Raw genomic sequence first — 18,048 nt, forward strand, 5'->3', positions numbered from 1 at the left:
GAAGTGTGCGGCTTCGATTATGAAACTGATTGTAGTCCCTGCGATGAACGCAGGGCCTGCAACATTTTTCTTCTTGTTTTCGATGCTTTTTACGAGTTACGATATTGAACTGCAATGTCTGTTGCACTGCCCTGATCGCGGATCGCGACCTACTTGACGAAAATTGTTTATGGTTTTTTGCTTGATTCAGACGACGGAAGCACACGTGGGATTACGAGGACAGGTACGAATAAGTACCCCACCAGCTTCGTGAGAAAGTTCTACGATTTTTTCATCGCATTGCTCAAGTTTAGATCACACGTTTCATCCTGCATTTTGTTCATTAGCGTGCCACACCTAGCCCGATCTTGTGTCTTGGTGCACTCTCGAAGTAGACTTTACATGCAGTTCAAACACACGCTGAACACACTAACTTTTTCTCAGAGATTTCGTAAAGGAAGCAGTAGTATTACAAAGTTGAAAAATCCTATATACTTCAATTCAAAGATGACAGATTCAAACGTGGTAAATATAGGATTTTGTATTCGAGAGTTTCGTTCTCTCGCACTAGTCTAATTAAATACTCGTCTATCGATTGTGGGTTAGTCCTAATCAAGTTTATCAGCCTCGGTTTGATGCGGTTAGTCCTTGAATCGACTTGATTTGCATTCGTCGGCTCTGAATTACCCCAATCCGAGCCTTTCCACGGCGAATTACCTGAATTTAGTGATGTCGGTCCTATATTGTATAGATTTGAATCTGTCATTGATGGATCGGACGGAGTCCATCGATTCCGACCAAACTCTCTACATTCGATTGATCTATCTCGACTGTGCGCGAACGCGTAACAGAGACAGAGCTTCCAGCACTCCTCTCTAATTTCGGAGCGGAGAGAATGATACAGGAATATCTCGATGTAAGAAGAAGAGGTTCATAACTGAAGTTACCTAATTGACTCTCCTAAATGACGTTACGGTGCCGAAGTATTCCCCAGGGACCATAACTGTTATAACCAAAAAGAAAAAAAGTCATAGAATAACAAGAAAATTCTATTTCATCGTCTAAAATCGTATTGGTTACAAATAAGGATTATAGTAACCGAAAATTTTTTCTCTTGATGGTAAATGTTATCGTTCAGAGAAATATAACAGTTATTCGACGAGATAAATTTATTTCGATCGCTCATCACAGTTATCAATGAGGGAAGTTCATTTCGATCGCTCATAATAGTTATTGATGACGGAAATTTGTCGAAGTTATTATTAAATAGTACAACTTTCAAATGGTAGACGATCAATTATTTCATAAATTTTTTATTCGCAAACTTAATTGCTACGATCAAAATTTAATGTGACAAACAAACAGATTTTGTGTTGTTCCTATGGTCTGTTGATTCTCAATGAATTTCACAGGCTTGCTCCATCCGAAAAGAGTAGACAACTCAATAATTAAATAAGCAACCAAAATGAATTTTCTCATCAATAATTATTATGAACAAGTGACAAGGAATTCGATCACCGATAACTGCTTTGAGCAATCCAAACAGTTTTTCGTCATCGATAACAGTTATCGAGGATCCAATTTTTTGAACACTAATAACTGTTATTTGTAACCAAAAAGTATAAAAATCGACATTTTTAATAATTTTGTTCTTCGAATTTTTTTCTTTTGAATAGTTTGCGTACATTATCTTAAATTTCAATAATAATCAAATTTCTAGTAATGATTTTAATCGTAGAAAATTTTAGAATAACCGTTATTTTTGGTCCCTGGTATTCCCATATATCGAGAGATTACTGTATCCTCGTTAATTTTCCTGGAGCAAGAACAAACACGTGAAAATATTATAAAGTTACATCGGAGTCGGCGTCAATCGACGACATTCCTTGATGGACCGTCTAGACGTCTATCATTGCTGGCTCGTTTCGTCTTCGTATTTTTGAGCGAAGCCACAAAGCAAACAGAGAGAGATCATTCACAGGTATTTGAGCTTTGAGGAAAGTAGAACGACGCCATTAAAATAATAGCTCGTGTTCGCCGGATCAAAGGGAATGCACTGAACATTCACGGATAGTTGCATGGTGCAGCCACTGTCGCCGCAGTGTTCACGGGGATCCATAAGAGTGACTTTTTTAATCAACCGTATCACGTTTTCTAGCGAACATCTTCATTTTATCTCGGATCATTTCATCTACGCTTTTGTGACTCGTACTCGATCGCTATCACTTTATCTCAACTGTGTTCCATCGTTTCAGCCAAGACGGCTGGTACAGCGAGGGCTACGACTATCCTGGCACGAGAGTCGACGAGACGAGGATCTACAGCGACACCGAGTACTGTTATCCTAGCACCACGACGAGCTCTTCTAGACGAAGAGGTACGGTACTGCTTCACATTAAATAAGATAAAAACAGCGGAGAAGAACACACAATTAACATAACCATAAATCTGCTGTATGCATACAGGTCCCCACAGACGGCCGTCTCTGGAAAGACAGATGACTTTATACGATGATCATTCTTACTACGCAGACGGGTATAGTAGCGACGGCAGGGTGGGCAAGATGAGCGCCACCTATCCGGAAAGCCAAACGGACATCAGATACAATGAGTACTATGATAGCATCACGGGATATACTTACCAAAATGAAAGGTGAGCGCTATCCGTTTACATCTGAAAGAAATTCTTGTAAATCACTTTATCTCTAATTTCTGTATCCTGTTTGCCGTTAGGTATGGCCAAGACGACGAAGACAGACAATGGGACAGTGGAGGGAAGTGGTATTTAGGAACTAGTACCTATTACGAGAACAAACGGAATAGAAAAACGCTTCCACAGAGGCCTGCATCTAGCATCGGAATCCATCGACCCGATTACAGACCAACAGTCACCAGACAACGGAGTTACGAATCGGACGAACTCAATTACAGGTATCCGTCGTACGCAATATTTCATTACCGTAATTCAGAATCGTTCGAATGATGTATAACAGCGATTTGATCGTTTCGCAGTAGCCACAGTCGTCGTTGGAAGCCGCTTCAGCCGCAACAACGGCCACCGTCCCGTCAGGAAGGAACGGGGAAGAAGTTGCCGCCGACGCCGACGAAGCCGAGCAATGTGATTATGAGTCGTAAGCTTGCCTCCCTACCTGCCACGCCGAGCAGGCAACTGCCAAAGACTAGAACGCCCTCCGAGGAGAGCTACTACAAGTCTGATTACAACGAGGACTATAATTACGCTTATCGCAGCCAAGACAACTTACCTCAGGAAACCTACATTGACAGCGTGCACACTGAGCAGAGCGGTTACAGCCAGCATCCGGTATATGATTTGCAGGCGCATCCGTCTGCCAAGAGCCAGTACCCGGACGAGAGCCAATACGGGCCAAGTTACGTGGCTCCTGTCGACGATCAGTATGGTCGTCCGTATCAGGAGCCGCCGACGCATGATACGTATGATCAGACGTACGCCGGCGAGTACCAAACGCCTTACGTTCAGCCAAACACTCAAGTCTACCCAGACACGTATCAGGACATGACATATCCGAACACCAGCCAGCCGAACGATCAGTATACTAGCCAGTTGAACGATCAGTACGCGAAACCGGGAATCCAGGACAATTATCCGGCGGCGGGCTACGAGCAGAACAACGTCCAGTATCAAGAGCCAAAGACGAAGCCATACACCTACAAGGAGGACACTTATCAGGGGCCGTACGAGGACTACAGCGCGTCCGTGCCGTCTAGCGTATACGATCAGAACAACGTGACGAACACGTACAACCAGTACCCCGCGGACAATTACGACTCACAGTATAACATCAACACATCGACCGGTTATCAGAACACCTATCCGGACACCTACAACCAGCAGGATACCTACGTCCAACAGGATGGGTACAACCAGCAGGAGGCTTACAAAGATACTTACAATCAGCAAGAGGCTTACAAGGACACGTACAATCAGCAAGAGGTTTACAAAGATACCTACAATCAGCAGGAGCCTTATAAAGAACCTTACAATCAACAGGAACCTTATAAGGATACGAATAATCAGCAAGAGACGTACAAGGATACGTATAATCAGCAAGAGCCCTACAAGGATACGTATAATCAGCAAGAGCCCTACAAGGATACGTATAATCAGCAAGAGCCGTACAAGGATACGTATAATCAGCAAGAGCCCTACAAGGATATGTATAATCAGCAAGAGCCCTACAAGGATACGTATAATCAGCAAGAGCCCTACAAGGATACGTATAATCAGCAAGAGCCGTACAAGGATACGTATAATCAGCAAGAGCCGTTCAAAGATACTTACAACCAGCAGGAGGTTTACAAGGATACTTACAACCAGCAGGAAGTGTATAAAGACACTTACAACCAAGAGGATGCTTACAAGGATACGTACAACCAGCAGGAAGTGTACAAAGACACTTACAATCAACAGGAGACTTATGATAGCTACAACCAGCAAGACACGTATAAAGAGCCTTACAGCAAACAGGACACTTACGGCCAGCAAGAAGTGTATAAGGATACTTACGAGCAACCGGAGGTGTACAAGGATACGTATAACCAGCAAGATACTTATAAAGATACCTATAACCAGCAGGATGCCTACAAGGACACTTACAACCAGCAGGATACGTACAAAGACACGTACAACCAACACGACGGCTACCGGCAAGAAGAGGCGTACAAGCAGGTGCCTGTCACGTCTCAGAGCAGTTACGAGGAGAGTTACGGTGATGGCAAGGACTACGTTGACTACCAGACGCCGTACAGCGAAGCGGACAGCGGCACGACTTATACGAGCGACTATCACGGAACTAGCACGGAGAGGAGACTGAGCGAGGTGCCGGAGTTGTCGGTAACCACGCCGAGGGGTCAGACCAGAGCTAATGGCTACCATTCCGGCGACTCGGACTACTATTACACTTCCCAGGAGAGCCAGGACATGTCGCCGGCTAGCCAAACCAAGAAAAAGCTCACGAAGGAGCCGAGCCCGCTGATCCAACAGCACACCTTGGATTCCAGGGAGGACGAATTCATCGAGCCCACCGTTGATACTGCCATCCCGCAGAAGAAAGGAATCGTCGACTATCCAGCGGTCAGCGACTCCACTCCTATTGGTCTCGGTTTAATCGAGCCCCCGGTGACCTCTGCGGTGCAGCCAGCGACCACCATGATGAACCACGTAGCGGCGACCAGAGTGACGGTACAGGCTATGGTGCACACGACCACCCCGGCGAACGGCAAACGACTGACCAGAGCGGACTCCTATCAGGAGGAGGTGATCGAGGACGAAGAGTACCCGGATATTTTACCCAAGGAGCCGCAGAGGAAGGACTCCCAGCTGTCTCATCACAGCCAGCTCAGTCAGCACTCGCAGATTAGCCAGCACTCGCAGAAACGGAAACTTACTAGAGGAGACTCCTACGCTTCCGATCACTTCCCCGATGAAGCCTACGGTAGGAGAGACTCGTACGGACAACAAGCCAGGAAGGACTCGTTCTCCTCCACCACGCAGGAAGGATTCAAACCGCCTTTGACCAGGACAGACTCGTATCAGAGCAGAGGCAGCTACGCCGGCAGGACTGATAGCTACCAGCGGGGATACTTCAAAGACCAGGAGACCATCGATGAGCCGGAAGTTCCTCTCAGCGCCGCGGGTCCCGATGACTATACCATCAGAGAGGATACCTCTATCGAGAGGTAATTGAATACCCACTCTTTTTGTATGAATTTTAAGATTGCGAAAGTCAGTGAAGCAGGATTTAACTCTTTGCACTCGGAGCTATTTTAACTAAACAAACAAACATTTCTTCTGCCCTAGAATATTTTTATTTTGAACATTTTCATCTGAACATTGAATTTAACGTTTCCAATTACCACATACAATTATTAATACTTACTGTTAATTAGACTGCGGATGCTTTATGCAAAACAAGAAATGTTCGCATTGATAGCAGGACGCAGGAGCCAAATAAATATGGTATTCTTCTTTTAATTATCCTATTAAGCTGAAAGTAATAAATTGGTGTTATTAAATATTTCTAACATGCCCACTGCTATAAATCGTACGTACCCTTTTCTGTCAAAAATGCATAATGTCCGCAGTCTACTGGTAATCTTTTTCTGTCCTATGCAATTCTGTGAAACATGTCGAACGGCACATTGAAACGAAATAACTGTTTGCTTTCAAAGATACGAACGGGAGGACGAAACGATACTTCGTGGGTCTCGAGAGGGCTCGTTAGTGGACACGTTTAAGACTACACCGCCAATGTCACACACAGACAGCCCACGAGGTAAGATGATAGTCGTTGCGTATGATATGTCTGATTTATTACATTCGGAAACGAGTAATACATCAGCCATATAACATATATAATTATAGTAACATAATAAACCTGTAGATACGTATTTACGTCTCTGATACATTGATTTACTGTTTGCGAACAGGGAGCATATCGAAGCAAGCTTCGTTGGAAGAAAGTGTTCAAATGGACACTCCACCGAGGAGTCCACCCGAGCAACCTCCAGACGAAGAATTACTGGATATGGTCGGCGTTGTACCAGTGCCTACGCAGTTGAAGGAACGACCGGAGATGACGGCGAAGCAACGGTGGCATTGGGCGTACAATCAAATTGTCATGCAGCTGCGGGTGAGTAATAAATGCAAATAAAATTTCATTTTATAGTTTGCCGGGCCGAGCCGCCGCGCCGATGTTTTGATCGAGGAACACGAAGGCGAACGAATTTACTGCAAACATTTATGCAAATTCGATGTCTCATTGCCGGCATTCATGGTCGAACCTTCTGGCGGAAATGTGCAGAACTTACAATTATCTAGACCTTCGTAACTAGCAAATGAAATAGGAAAAACGTTTGTCAACGACCTCACGGAGGCGACCTTCCGAAAAATGCAGTGTCGGATGCCGGCGACCCGCATTTCTCCGCCAGTCCTTCGCAGATACAACGCTGGCCTTGTCAATCATTACCTTCACGGTATATCGATTCGTCACGTACTGTTGTCACGGTAGAAACTGCACCTACGGGTTCGTCTGTTATCACCTGCACAACGTGTCATTCATCGCCGGCAGTATAGTCGCTATATGAAGTCCGTTGATCTCTCTGTAACGAAACATACATGTACAGAGATGATGGATTATTATTGGAAACATTCGTAGTACATACGAAGCACTGGGTTGGCAAGAAGGTAATTTCGGTATTTTAAGGTGAAATAAAACCGAATTTCTTGATTCAAGCGATGAACTTTAATCAATCAAATATTTTCTTATTTATTCCTCTTGGCAAACGATCGTCGATCAAAAGGGAAAATATCTTATTCATTAAAGTTCATTGCTTGAATAAAAGAATTTGGACACGGAAATCTATGGTACATGGCTAAACACTTTTTAATGGAACCTTCAACAGTTACAAGTCACCCTCAATAACGTCATCTAATACTTTCAATTACGATTGTAACAATTATTGAAAATTCTAATGGGCTTTCGGTAGGTAAAGTGTTAAAATACCGAAATTACTTTCTCGCCAACCGAATATTTCCATTTAATACTTTTAGGATTCACCGAAAATTGACATTTTCTAGTACGCTACTTGAAAAGGACACGCCGACTTATTTGGTAGTTCAATTAACCCGGTTAACACGCAGACCGATTATCTGAATAATTCCGGCAGCATTAAAGTTTCATTCGATTTCGCCAATCGATCGAATATACGCCGGGTTAACGAACGATTGTTGTTGCGTCGAACACGGCACATCCTGGCAGAGCATTAGTCACTAACTATTACCCTCGTCCTAGAAAACCGCAGCGTACGAGCTTATAAATAACGTATAATACATCGCGGTATCGCGTTGGAGAATAAAGGTTCCGTTGTTATCTTTACGAGCCATTGGCGTTGTACATGCAATGAATGTTCATTAAAGTTGCATTGTGAACTGCTGGGAAAAAATACGAGATTACGTATGGGCTTGCGGGAGAATTTATGACAAAAATTCGATCATTCCCATCGTTACGGATGAGATTGGATTGGTTTGGATCGTTCCGACGCGGCTCGTTCTCGTCCGGCGAGGAAAGGGAGACGAAAAAAAAGTATAATTCGAAAATCAAGGAAAGGGCTGCCGGGCGAATAAAGTGGGCGTTATCGGGCCTCGTCTCGTCACCTTGAAAACGGCGCGTCGCAACGACGAGTGGCGGATTAACAGAGACCGACACGGAACTTCCATTAACGCAAGCTTGTCGCCCAATTGCGACGCCCTAAGTACGCACCTGGCGCGCCCCTGGGTGCCGTCCCAGTCGATTAACAACGGAGGAACTCGCCCCTGAGATGGAAAATGTAAATTCGTTCGGTCCCAACCCGTGCGGGAATTATCGGCAATACATATACAGTCGGGGACAATATTAAGTGAACAGCCTCTGAGAACCAATAACTTTTTAAAAATCGGACCATAAAACTTGAGCCTTTCAGAGATGTTAGAGGGTGTAGTAAGTAATGTGTAGAAAATTCAACTCCCACTGTAGTAGCAGAGCTATGATATTTCGAGGGAAATAAAGATGCCATTATTCTAAAGCGTGACCGTGCCAAGTTTTCTAACTTCAAAAATTCTATAAATACTTAAAGATCCGCAGTCTGTTAGATATGTACATACATTATCAGACGATAAGCAAACTGCGCACCCCTTGTTCGTCTATAACAAATTTCGAGGAGATATAATGCAGATTCGTATTTTTAATATTGGTTTAATTTTAAAATGCCTAATTTTCATAAATTTCCACTTCGGCTTTTTCCACGACCCGTTTATTCGAACAGCTTGAGCCGACGGCTCTTACTTAGTTGTAGCAGCAGAGTGAAGCGATTTGCAAGAAGTCACGAACGTCACGGCCCGTTACCTTTATACTTTATTCTTCCTGATTCCCTAAAATGGCTCTTGCGGGTCGACGGGTTCTTATCGCTTCCTGACACCACTCTCCCAGCGTTATTTTATGTTTGACGAATTCTCTGTACGGCACTGTTTTATCGTTCCCGTAAAGATGCACTTTCCTCTGCTCAGCTTCTGCTTAGCTTGCACTTATTTGCGATACCCTCGGGCTCTTGCCAGGACGCTCCGTGTTTGATCTCTCCGATCCTCTCTCGACGGGAATACGTGATACTTCACCAGAGGAAAAAGTCTTCTCCATCGTGCTCGATGGATGACTTCTTACCATAACTTTTCATGTCTGAAAGTAAAGCGAAGAGGCAGGTTCGAATCAATCGGCGAGGAAGAATTGATACAGTTCAAGGTTGGATCAAATACTATTTCGAATGGCAAATATTTGCACAGGGAAGAACGAATACATTGTTTCAATCTTAAGATAAAATACTTCCGAACATTCTTGGCCACCGCGATCAATAAGCTCGATCGATGAAGACCGGAGACCGCCGAGTATAAATATGGCCGGTTTGTCGTCAGAGCCCAAAAATGACCTGCCCTTTTTTATCCGTGAATGCGCAAAGGGTTCTCCGCACACATGGTGCTCCAGAAACTGGTGACAAACTGGTGACAAACTGTCGGCACGATCGGCGAGCGTGCTAGCGAGCAAACGAAACTCGCTCGACGAAAAGACCGTTCGCGTATTCGGGACACGTTCCCTTGGCCCATCGAAATCGCTCAGGCGATGATGGGACCTCGTAGGGCCGCAATCTATGTAGGCCAGTGTGCCCGGCCGCAATCGGAAGCCCGTATGCGGCTGGCGGATTGTCGAGTTAGTGGTATCACCTTCGCCGTCAAGGTCCCGCCTCCCGCCATTTCGTTATCACCCGGCAGCCACTTGTCATTACGCACGAACTTGGCATCCTTCGGTATCGTATTAGTTCACTGGACGCCGGCCACGTGAAACGATCGACTCGGAAGAGAGCCTACGCCTTTCTACCGTGGAAAGAGAGCAGCGATCTCCATCTCCCTCTCTCTCTCTCACTTTTCTCCCTTGGGGACTTTGTGGTACAGCCTACCCCTGCTCGTTCCGCCCGTGATCCTCGGGGGTCCGCCAGCCGTGCGGAGAGGAATCCGCACGTCGATCCAGAGCGAAAGCAGAGAAAGCCGAGGCGACGCTTATCGATCGTTATTAGGCTTTTATTAGACGGAAGTGTTGTCGATGCCGAGCAAAGGGTACATCTTTACGGGGGGTCGTGTTAACTTAAGTGAAAATATCACCGAGAGGTCCGTCAGGGGCTGTGACCACCTCCTTTCCCTTAATTCCCGCACGATCTGTCAGAGAGTCCGATCCCGGTGCTGCTCGAGGCAACACGCTTCTCTTCTTTCTCTCCTCCGGCACGTCGTGTGCACGTTCGAACGATTTGTACAACTCGAAACGAGACTGTCCGCGATCCGCAAAGTGTGCTAAACAGTGATCTCTTCGGAGAGTGCGTCGGAATCCGAAGCTGAAAACACCGGAGAGTTATTGCATGAATGTTGCAGAACAGGAATTGCAAATTGCGACTTCCGAAGTTTGATAACAGGCCGGGCGGAAGTGTTCGAGCGGCAGACCGGACGCCGCGGTGTCGTGCGGATGATGCTATCTCGTTGGTAGTCGCTAATGCGAACGGAGATCGCGATACACGTTGTGGGACGATGTTGGTGTCGCGGCGTTTCTGACGAACGAAATCGGTGTCTTCAGGATAGAGTAGACACAGGACCAAGAGGCGATGGAGGCGCGAGAGAAGTCGCTCGAATGGGCGTTGCTCTTCCCGCTGAAGGCAGGCCTGTTCGCCATGAAGTGGTCGCTGTCCTCGAGGAGCGTGAACCGCGAGAAAGAGCGGATCGCGAAGAGCAACCAGCTGCTGCCGAACACCAGAATGCGTCGCGGATCCTCGTTGTCCGACCTGGACAAGCTCCAGAGCAAGCCGATCCTGCCGGACGTGGTCAGGTCCACGGAGAAGTGCTCCGAATCGCTTCCTCATTCGCCGGCTCTGTCCAGGACGAACCTGCAGCTGGGGAGTCCTTGCGTGAGAGGCAGCATAGGCGACTTGATCAACATGAAGATGTACGGCGCGTCCACGTGGAGCGTTCGCAGCGAAAGCTTGATCGCCAGAGCTGTGCCGCTCAGCACCGTTACTCCCAGGCACAGTCCTCCGCTCGAGAAAAGCGTCGAGGATCTGGAGGATGAGTCGCAGGACGAATGGCACCCACCTGGCAAGCCCCTAACCTGCGCACAGAGGACCCAGCGCCTCAGCAAGCTCATCAAGAAGCAGAGACGCATGATGGTCTTCAGCCCGAAAACTCTGAAACGGGATGCCGTAAGTTGGAGAAGAGCTAACCACGACTCGGCCATTTTTTAACAAATAGCACCGACCGTATCCTCAGTGATGCGTTCATTTTTGTATTCCGTCTATGGGGTATTTCGGGTAGCACGTGTTCCCATGGCTGCTAAAAAATAAAGCGATCGATTGCGGGGAAAGGTGGGCGCCGGAACTAAACCTAGAGCCAGCTCGTTAAACTTGAAACAGGTTCTGCAGTTGCGGGGAGAGACACTTACGGGGGTTGAAATATTCATGGTAAACCATCCTCTTTCCCTCGTTGGGTGCTCCATCGGCTGGTGGCCTGCATTCTCGTACCAGCACCCATCGTTGTGGCCGTTGTCTCGAACAACATTTACCAAATCCGAAGAAACTTGCTTACTTCGCCGGTATTTTGAATAGCATTTGTACGCGAACGACGAACCCTTGATTATCAGGAATCTGTCCCCTCCGCTAGCTTGATTTAAGTGAATATGCTAAGCAACACACTTAAAAACTTTCCGAGTTAGGAGGATGCTTCGCAGACTTCATGAATCCTTTCGGAAAGTTTCACTTCGCTGCGAAAGTAGCTGCTATAATATTATAGGATTAATTAGATGAGCACTTCTCGGTCTTCCGCGTTTCTTTTGCGCCGTTTTACGGTAGGTGATATATCTGCTGAAGACTGTTTCAGAAAACTCAATGATTAACTAGTTAGCTTTATGGCTCCATTTAAAAAAATCGAAGTTATACGTAAACTAGTAAAGATTTTCAATTTTCAGCAACAAGTGTAAGAATTTGAATCAGGTTAATCTTCAAGTTCCCGGTTCAGGAAACGTTCGATCAGGAAGCTGTGTAAATCGGACTACGAGCGAAGCGAGAAAAATATACAGCCAGTATACAGCCGTCGGTGTTCTTACGTAAATAAAAAAAAAGAAGAAGTAGGAAATCACAGATTTAGCACGGTTCGCGAGTACACCCTACGTGATTCATAAATAATTCCTCGGGCTTACTTCCAACGTGAAGGATCATACTTTGAAATTTTATTTTTCCTTCGACTTTGCTTCCCGGGCTACGTATCGATACCTTTCAGCGACTTCGCTCTGTTACTTAGAGCTTTCAACCCCTTGACGTAGATTTTAGTATTCCTGGTAAATACTTTCGAATATTCCGTGTATCTATTACCCTCGTTTCTTCTCGTTCGTCAAAATGACTTTGTTACTTCACATCATTTCCTAAAATGTACTCCAAAGTATAATTCTTCATGTTTCTTTAACACTAAACCTACCAACACCGGTCAGAATGACTACTAACCACTAAATAAGTAACAAATGAACAATTCAAAATTTCATTTTGAGACAACAGAATTAAAACAATTAATTTAAAAATGATTGCAAAAAATATATATTTATTACGATAATTATCAGTATATACAAATCATTTTTTAAAGACTTTTAGTGGAAATTTCATCCCGATTTCAAGAGTTGTAGTAAAATGTCACGTTTTGCCGTTTTATCAGAACAATTTTCGCTGTCGTTGCTCGAGAAGCCTTCCCGAAGAAGAATTTCGAGTGGCGGTGCATCATGGACAGCTTCATTCTGCTATAGAAAAACAAAGAGGCATCGGGAACCGGAATTTATCGTCTCGTCGGCAATACGGCAATCTCCTTCCAGCCGATAAAGCCGGAAAAATATATGCCCTGTTCGTGAGGTATCGCGGTTCCAGGATACCATTGTCTGTACCTACAGCTTGACTTTCCCGGGGAAAAGCTGCAACACAGCGTACCCCGTCACGGAACTACGTGTGAGAAAGTTGCCAGCCAACGATAAAGTTCGATCTCTCCCGGCACCTGTGCCCTTCCTGCGGTTCCTCGTCGAAAACGAAAAAGGAAAATCTGCGAGGCGTACACGGCACCCGCGGTTTCCGACACCCCACTTCCGGCGAGACCGTTTCTGGAGATGTTCTCATCTTAAATTTTCCACTCGTACCGACTTTCGTTCCACTCTTCTTCGAAAAATCGAGAAACAGATGAATAATCCGCACTTTTCCAAAACCTTCCGAAAAAATTAGAATTCCGTAGCAATTTCTATGACCATTGCTTCAGGAATTTCAGGAAGCAATTTTTGAAACGCGCGGTGTCTGCGAAGAGCACGCAACTTCATTTTCAAAAAAATTATTGTTACGAGTTAACTCGAGCGGACTTACGCGTGCGCTTTGTTATGCGCATAGTCGAGGAAAGGGATGTCAGCCGCAGGAACCTGTGAAACGCAAACATTTGTTAATAAAAAACAATGGGCTAAAAACGTAAACGCGAGCAGAGTCGGCTCCTTTTAGGTCGTTCTATGTATAAATTACTCATTTTTCCATTGTGAAAGAATTCCGAATATAACTGCAACGCGCCTGGCCTTATCTGCTATTATGTCAGCCAGTGAAGCTGGTCGGAGCTTTTTGGAAATTTAGGTTACAGCATGGTGACTCGCGTATTTTCGTTTCATCAATGACGCATAAGCCTTTGTTAGCTGGAACTTCCCCATTGAAGAACGAACGCCGATTTTTGAATAATGTATTCGCCGTTCCTTCAAACTTCCAGAGATTTGCGAGCCGACCTAAAGGAGTGCTGTATCGTTATGTAGTTTTAATGAAAACACGGCTTAAAGAAATTTAGAGTTCATCTTCGTCGAGTTTCAGCAACCTAAATATTGACTCCAACTAGTCTCGTTAGCCACGAAGTTGATGTTCACCCTTCGAACAACGTGTCTACAGCCAAAATCAATCTCCTCTGAAGTGTGCTCGAGTGGATCATCGTCGGGCGTGTGTATCATCATTATAGCGCTCTTACCGGACGCGTACGAAGTACTCTGAAGAGTTTTCGCATGTGAAAACGTTCGCAACAATGCCCGGCAAGTACCGGTGTGCGGTTCGCTCCGAGCCAGCGAGAGCGTAATCGAACATAGCGAACACGTTCGCGTTCATGTTCACGTGAACGATGCTTCGGAGAGCCGAAGACGATGATAAGGGCCGGGTGAAACGATCGATCCCGGATTAGGTTGATTCCGTGGTCAGCTGGAGTCTCGGTTTGCACACCTCTTCAGGGCGCGGGTAATCCTACGGGTCCTTGTTAACGCCGCCCATGATTGACTTACGCCATTACCAAGATGTTGCGGCAACAAATCAGCCGATTGTTAGTCGCAAAGCTTCCCGTTTTCAACGAGATTTACTCAAATTAATATTCGCTCACCGACCAACGGTGACATTTCTCCATACATTGTTCGAAATTCCCGGGAAGGCAGACTCGGCGAACTGTGCCATCTAAACTTCGGAACTATTTGTTGCAATGATTCAAAAAAGTTGTATTGGTTCAGAAATAGCAATTTATTTTCTATTGTATTAGGTTGGCAACTAAACTCGCGACCGTTTGTTTCGTAATTCTTTTCACCACGCTTATATTAGCTTGCCGTGTCGTTGTTGTATGCGTCAAATCTAGAGACTTGAAACTTTAAACATAGCCTTTGTGTCAAAAGTTTGTCAAAAATGATGACGTCATTGGTGCGCCCATTGTGCGCCTCCTGCCAGCAGGGCTGGTTTGATATAAAATAGTCGTGCTTAAAAAATGTATGTAGATGACTTTGTTTGAGAAAATGTGGAGGTCGCTTAGTTGCCAATCTAATAGTTGACCTTTAGCGACCTTGAAGGACTTTCCTAATGGCCCGTTGCACTCGTCTCGAAATTTTGCTTTTTTATCAAGATGGAAAGATATTGTTTTACTGCAATTTATTTTCCATTGCAGTTGACACTGAGTGACCATCATACTAAACACGTTAATAATTTTTTTTTGTTAATCCCTCTGTACACGATATTCAATTTCTTCGGGTCGAATCAATTCGAGCTCAGCCACGAGGACGTCGAGGACATCTCCGGTATATCCATCCGGAGTCGAACGATCGTCGCAATTCCACCTTACCTTTGAGATTTGCCGAAGAACGAAACGAAATATCAATCGTTCGACGGTTATTTTCCTTTTTTTTTATCCCGGTGAATAAGCAGAGCGCCGCCGGGGGTTCCTTTCAATTTTGCGTGAGGAGGCTCCGGCGATTTCGTATTTACAGAAGAGATTGCGCCGCGAGAAAGAAATTAAAGGAGGACCCCCGAACCCTCGGTACCCTTTGAGAATGTTCATATCTGTTGAATCGTTCCGATTGCTTCTGGTCCAGATCCACGGAAATGTTCTTCTTTATCCGACCCCGTCAGGCAAACGAGACGACGACGACGACTGTCTTTTTCCCCGTTCTCTCACAATATTTTCCTCGGCTCGACCCGTCCCGTCGGGTAACCCTTCCAACGGGACCCATCCAGCTCGCGATCCTATCTGGTATGTCGTTCCAGGCATCTACGGCTAAAAGGATGCAAGCTAAATCCCGGATTAAATTCAACGGGAACGAAATCGTATTCCCTCGACGGTGCGGATCACTGTTTCCCCTTTTTACTGTACCACTCGCAATTCGACGACGCGCCCTTTACGCGATATAAAGTCTCCTCGCTGTAATTGACGAAGACTCCATGTCGAGTAGAGGTGATTCTTGGTGAATCTGGGTTGCAGATCGGTAGGGTATACCCAGACGAATCCTCGGTTTCATACTGAAAAAACTACTACGCAAAACTAGGTCACTTGTGCTAATCACTGTGCCATTAAACTTGCTAATTCATGAATTAATAAGTTACATTTATACCGACTGTGTGTGCTTTGACTAGGAATGGGATCAAGTACCTCGCGAATAGGTTCGAACTTTGATTGATTGAATTCGAACTCTCTATAAGTAATAAATTTTTAAATGTTTTCGGCGCAAAACGGTTCGATCGTTTATCACGAATTATAAAGCAACTTTGCTAATTGTCAAACAAAATCAACGTTTCGATCCTAGTTTGTTTGATATTTCTTACATTCAATCATTCAATATTTCTGTTTTTTCAAAATTACTACAACATATTTAATTTACAGACGCGATTCAAAGAAATCTTGAAAAAGATCCAAACTGGGATCGAAACGTTGATTTTGTTTGACAATTAGCAAAGTTGCTTTATAATTCGTAATAAAGCGATCGAACCGTTTTGCGCCGAAAACATTTAAAAATTTATTATCAGCAGATACGATCGATAGAAGAAACTTATTCTCATAAAGTACTTCGAGAAACAGAAACAGTACTCCTATTGTAAGTATATTATGCCAGACAGTTTCGAACCTTTTACAAGTACTTTGGTAAACGGAAATAATACTTGCAAGTATATTGGAATCTTGGACGAACGGATTCGAAACTTTTATGAACATCGTACCGGAAATTCTCTGATTTTTCTAATCATTATTTTTTTTACCTTTAAAATCAATTATGTGGTCCTCTAATGCATTCTTTTCTATTCTAAAGCTGAATCTATCTCTCGAGCACGGGATGCCTTGACTGATATAGCCACTAATTATATTAATAATGATAATTCATCTACAACATGTGATTAGTTCACAGACGCAGATGTCCGAAGATGGAATAGCAATTACAAATAATACGATACCTAGCTCATCGTCTGCTGTGTTAGAAATGGAAAATTATCTAAAATCACAATATTTATCTTGCCGTGAAAATTCAATGAAGTACCCCATTTTATCAAAAATTGCACGTGATTATCTTTCTATAAAGGTCACTTCTGTACCTTCAGAAAGAGTGTTTTCAAAAGCAAGAAATATCGCGGATAAAAAGAGAAGTAGGATAAAACCAAGTATTGTAAACGAAATATTATTCTTAAATACTTACGAATTTAATAAAGAAAGTGGTTAAAACCTAGTATGCAGTTCTGATTTCCAAGATTCGAGTACTACTTGTGAAAGATTCGACTCCTTTCAACATCGAGGTACTTATAAGTATCATTTCGAAACTTGTAATTACTCGTTCCGTGGTTCGATTCGATCAGTTTGTCTAAAATGAATACTTTTCAAATATAACCATTGAAACATTATTGCTTTTAAGTAGTAATCGAAACCCATGAAATGAATTTGTTATCGAAATTGACTCGGATTCGTGAGTACATATTGAACATGATCCCATCCCCATCTTTGACCCAACATACTGAAATAAAGGCAGAATATCTCACCGGATACAGTGTCAAATATTTCAGCGTTGCTGAAGGTAATTCCAAGATAACTGAGCTTGCGCAACCCGATATCGAACATAACGGCGTCTTACACGTGACATATAATTTCTATACACCCTGTACAAACCAGATTTAATGAAATAATGATTTTTATTTTAAACTTGTGACCTAATTACTGAAGGATCATTCCGTAAGAACGAAAATTGGGTCGACGTTTGGTGTACTCGACGTTTTATCACGTTGATAATTTTGCAGCGATAAGCTAGATTAAAGTTTGTGGCATAGTATGCTTTGCATGCTGCCGGGTATTATAAATGCATAATCATTTACAATGTATTCATTAGATTCTTCTCTCTATACATATCTGCCCTTTGATTCGTACATACAGGTATGAAAATATTTCGTCGAATAATTGGCGGGATATTATCCTGGCATAATTAGTAATAATTACATGCGGTATCGGATTTTGTATTCGGTATTCTCGGAAAGTAAGTTAATAGTTCATCAACAGTATTAGCGTAGTATGTTCATGTCGAAAATGCTGAATTTCGATTTGTTATCATTCTCCATTTCCGTGTAATTTCGTATTCGTATTCTTTGAAAATACTTCGTCAGCCGTTCTTTGAATTTTTCATGAGATCTCTTATCACAT

General features: G+C 44.0%; 2 protein-coding genes across 18 annotated transcripts in view; both read left to right on the plus strand.

Moving 5' to 3' along the window:
- Positions 1 to 18,048, plus strand: part of Unc-13 (unc-13) — a 697,844-nt gene that overhangs the window by 413,186 nt on the left and 266,610 nt on the right. For 16 of the 17 annotated variants that reach the window (XM_076431953.1, XM_076431956.1, XM_076431950.1 and 13 more), the window contains 7 exons: positions 191 to 223; positions 2,235 to 2,356; positions 2,445 to 2,631; positions 2,712 to 2,909; positions 2,991 to 5,696; positions 6,189 to 6,292; positions 6,447 to 6,649. In XM_076431953.1, coding sequence (XP_076288068.1) covers positions 191 to 223; positions 2,235 to 2,356; positions 2,445 to 2,631; positions 2,712 to 2,909; positions 2,991 to 5,696; positions 6,189 to 6,292; positions 6,447 to 6,649 — 3,553 coding nt within the window. The remainder of the gene's footprint in view (positions 1 to 190; positions 224 to 2,234; positions 2,357 to 2,444; positions 2,632 to 2,711; positions 2,910 to 2,990; positions 5,697 to 6,188; positions 6,293 to 6,446; positions 6,650 to 18,048) is intronic. The other variant, XM_076431946.1, reaches the window with a different exon arrangement.
- The window catches only part of LOC143212798 (uncharacterized), a 33,949-nt gene continuing 22,609 nt past the window's right edge, over positions 6,709 to 18,048 (plus strand). The window contains exon 1 of the mRNA XM_076431970.1: positions 6,709 to 11,282. Within this exon, the coding sequence (XP_076288085.1) occupies positions 10,692 to 11,282 (591 nt within the window). The 5' untranslated portion in view covers positions 6,709 to 10,691. The remainder of the gene's footprint in view (positions 11,283 to 18,048) is intronic.

This window comes from Lasioglossum baleicum, chromosome 10 (assembly GCF_051020765.1).
Source record: "Lasioglossum baleicum chromosome 10, iyLasBale1, whole genome shotgun sequence".
Classification (NCBI taxonomy): Eukaryota; Metazoa; Arthropoda; class Insecta; order Hymenoptera; family Halictidae; genus Lasioglossum; species Lasioglossum baleicum.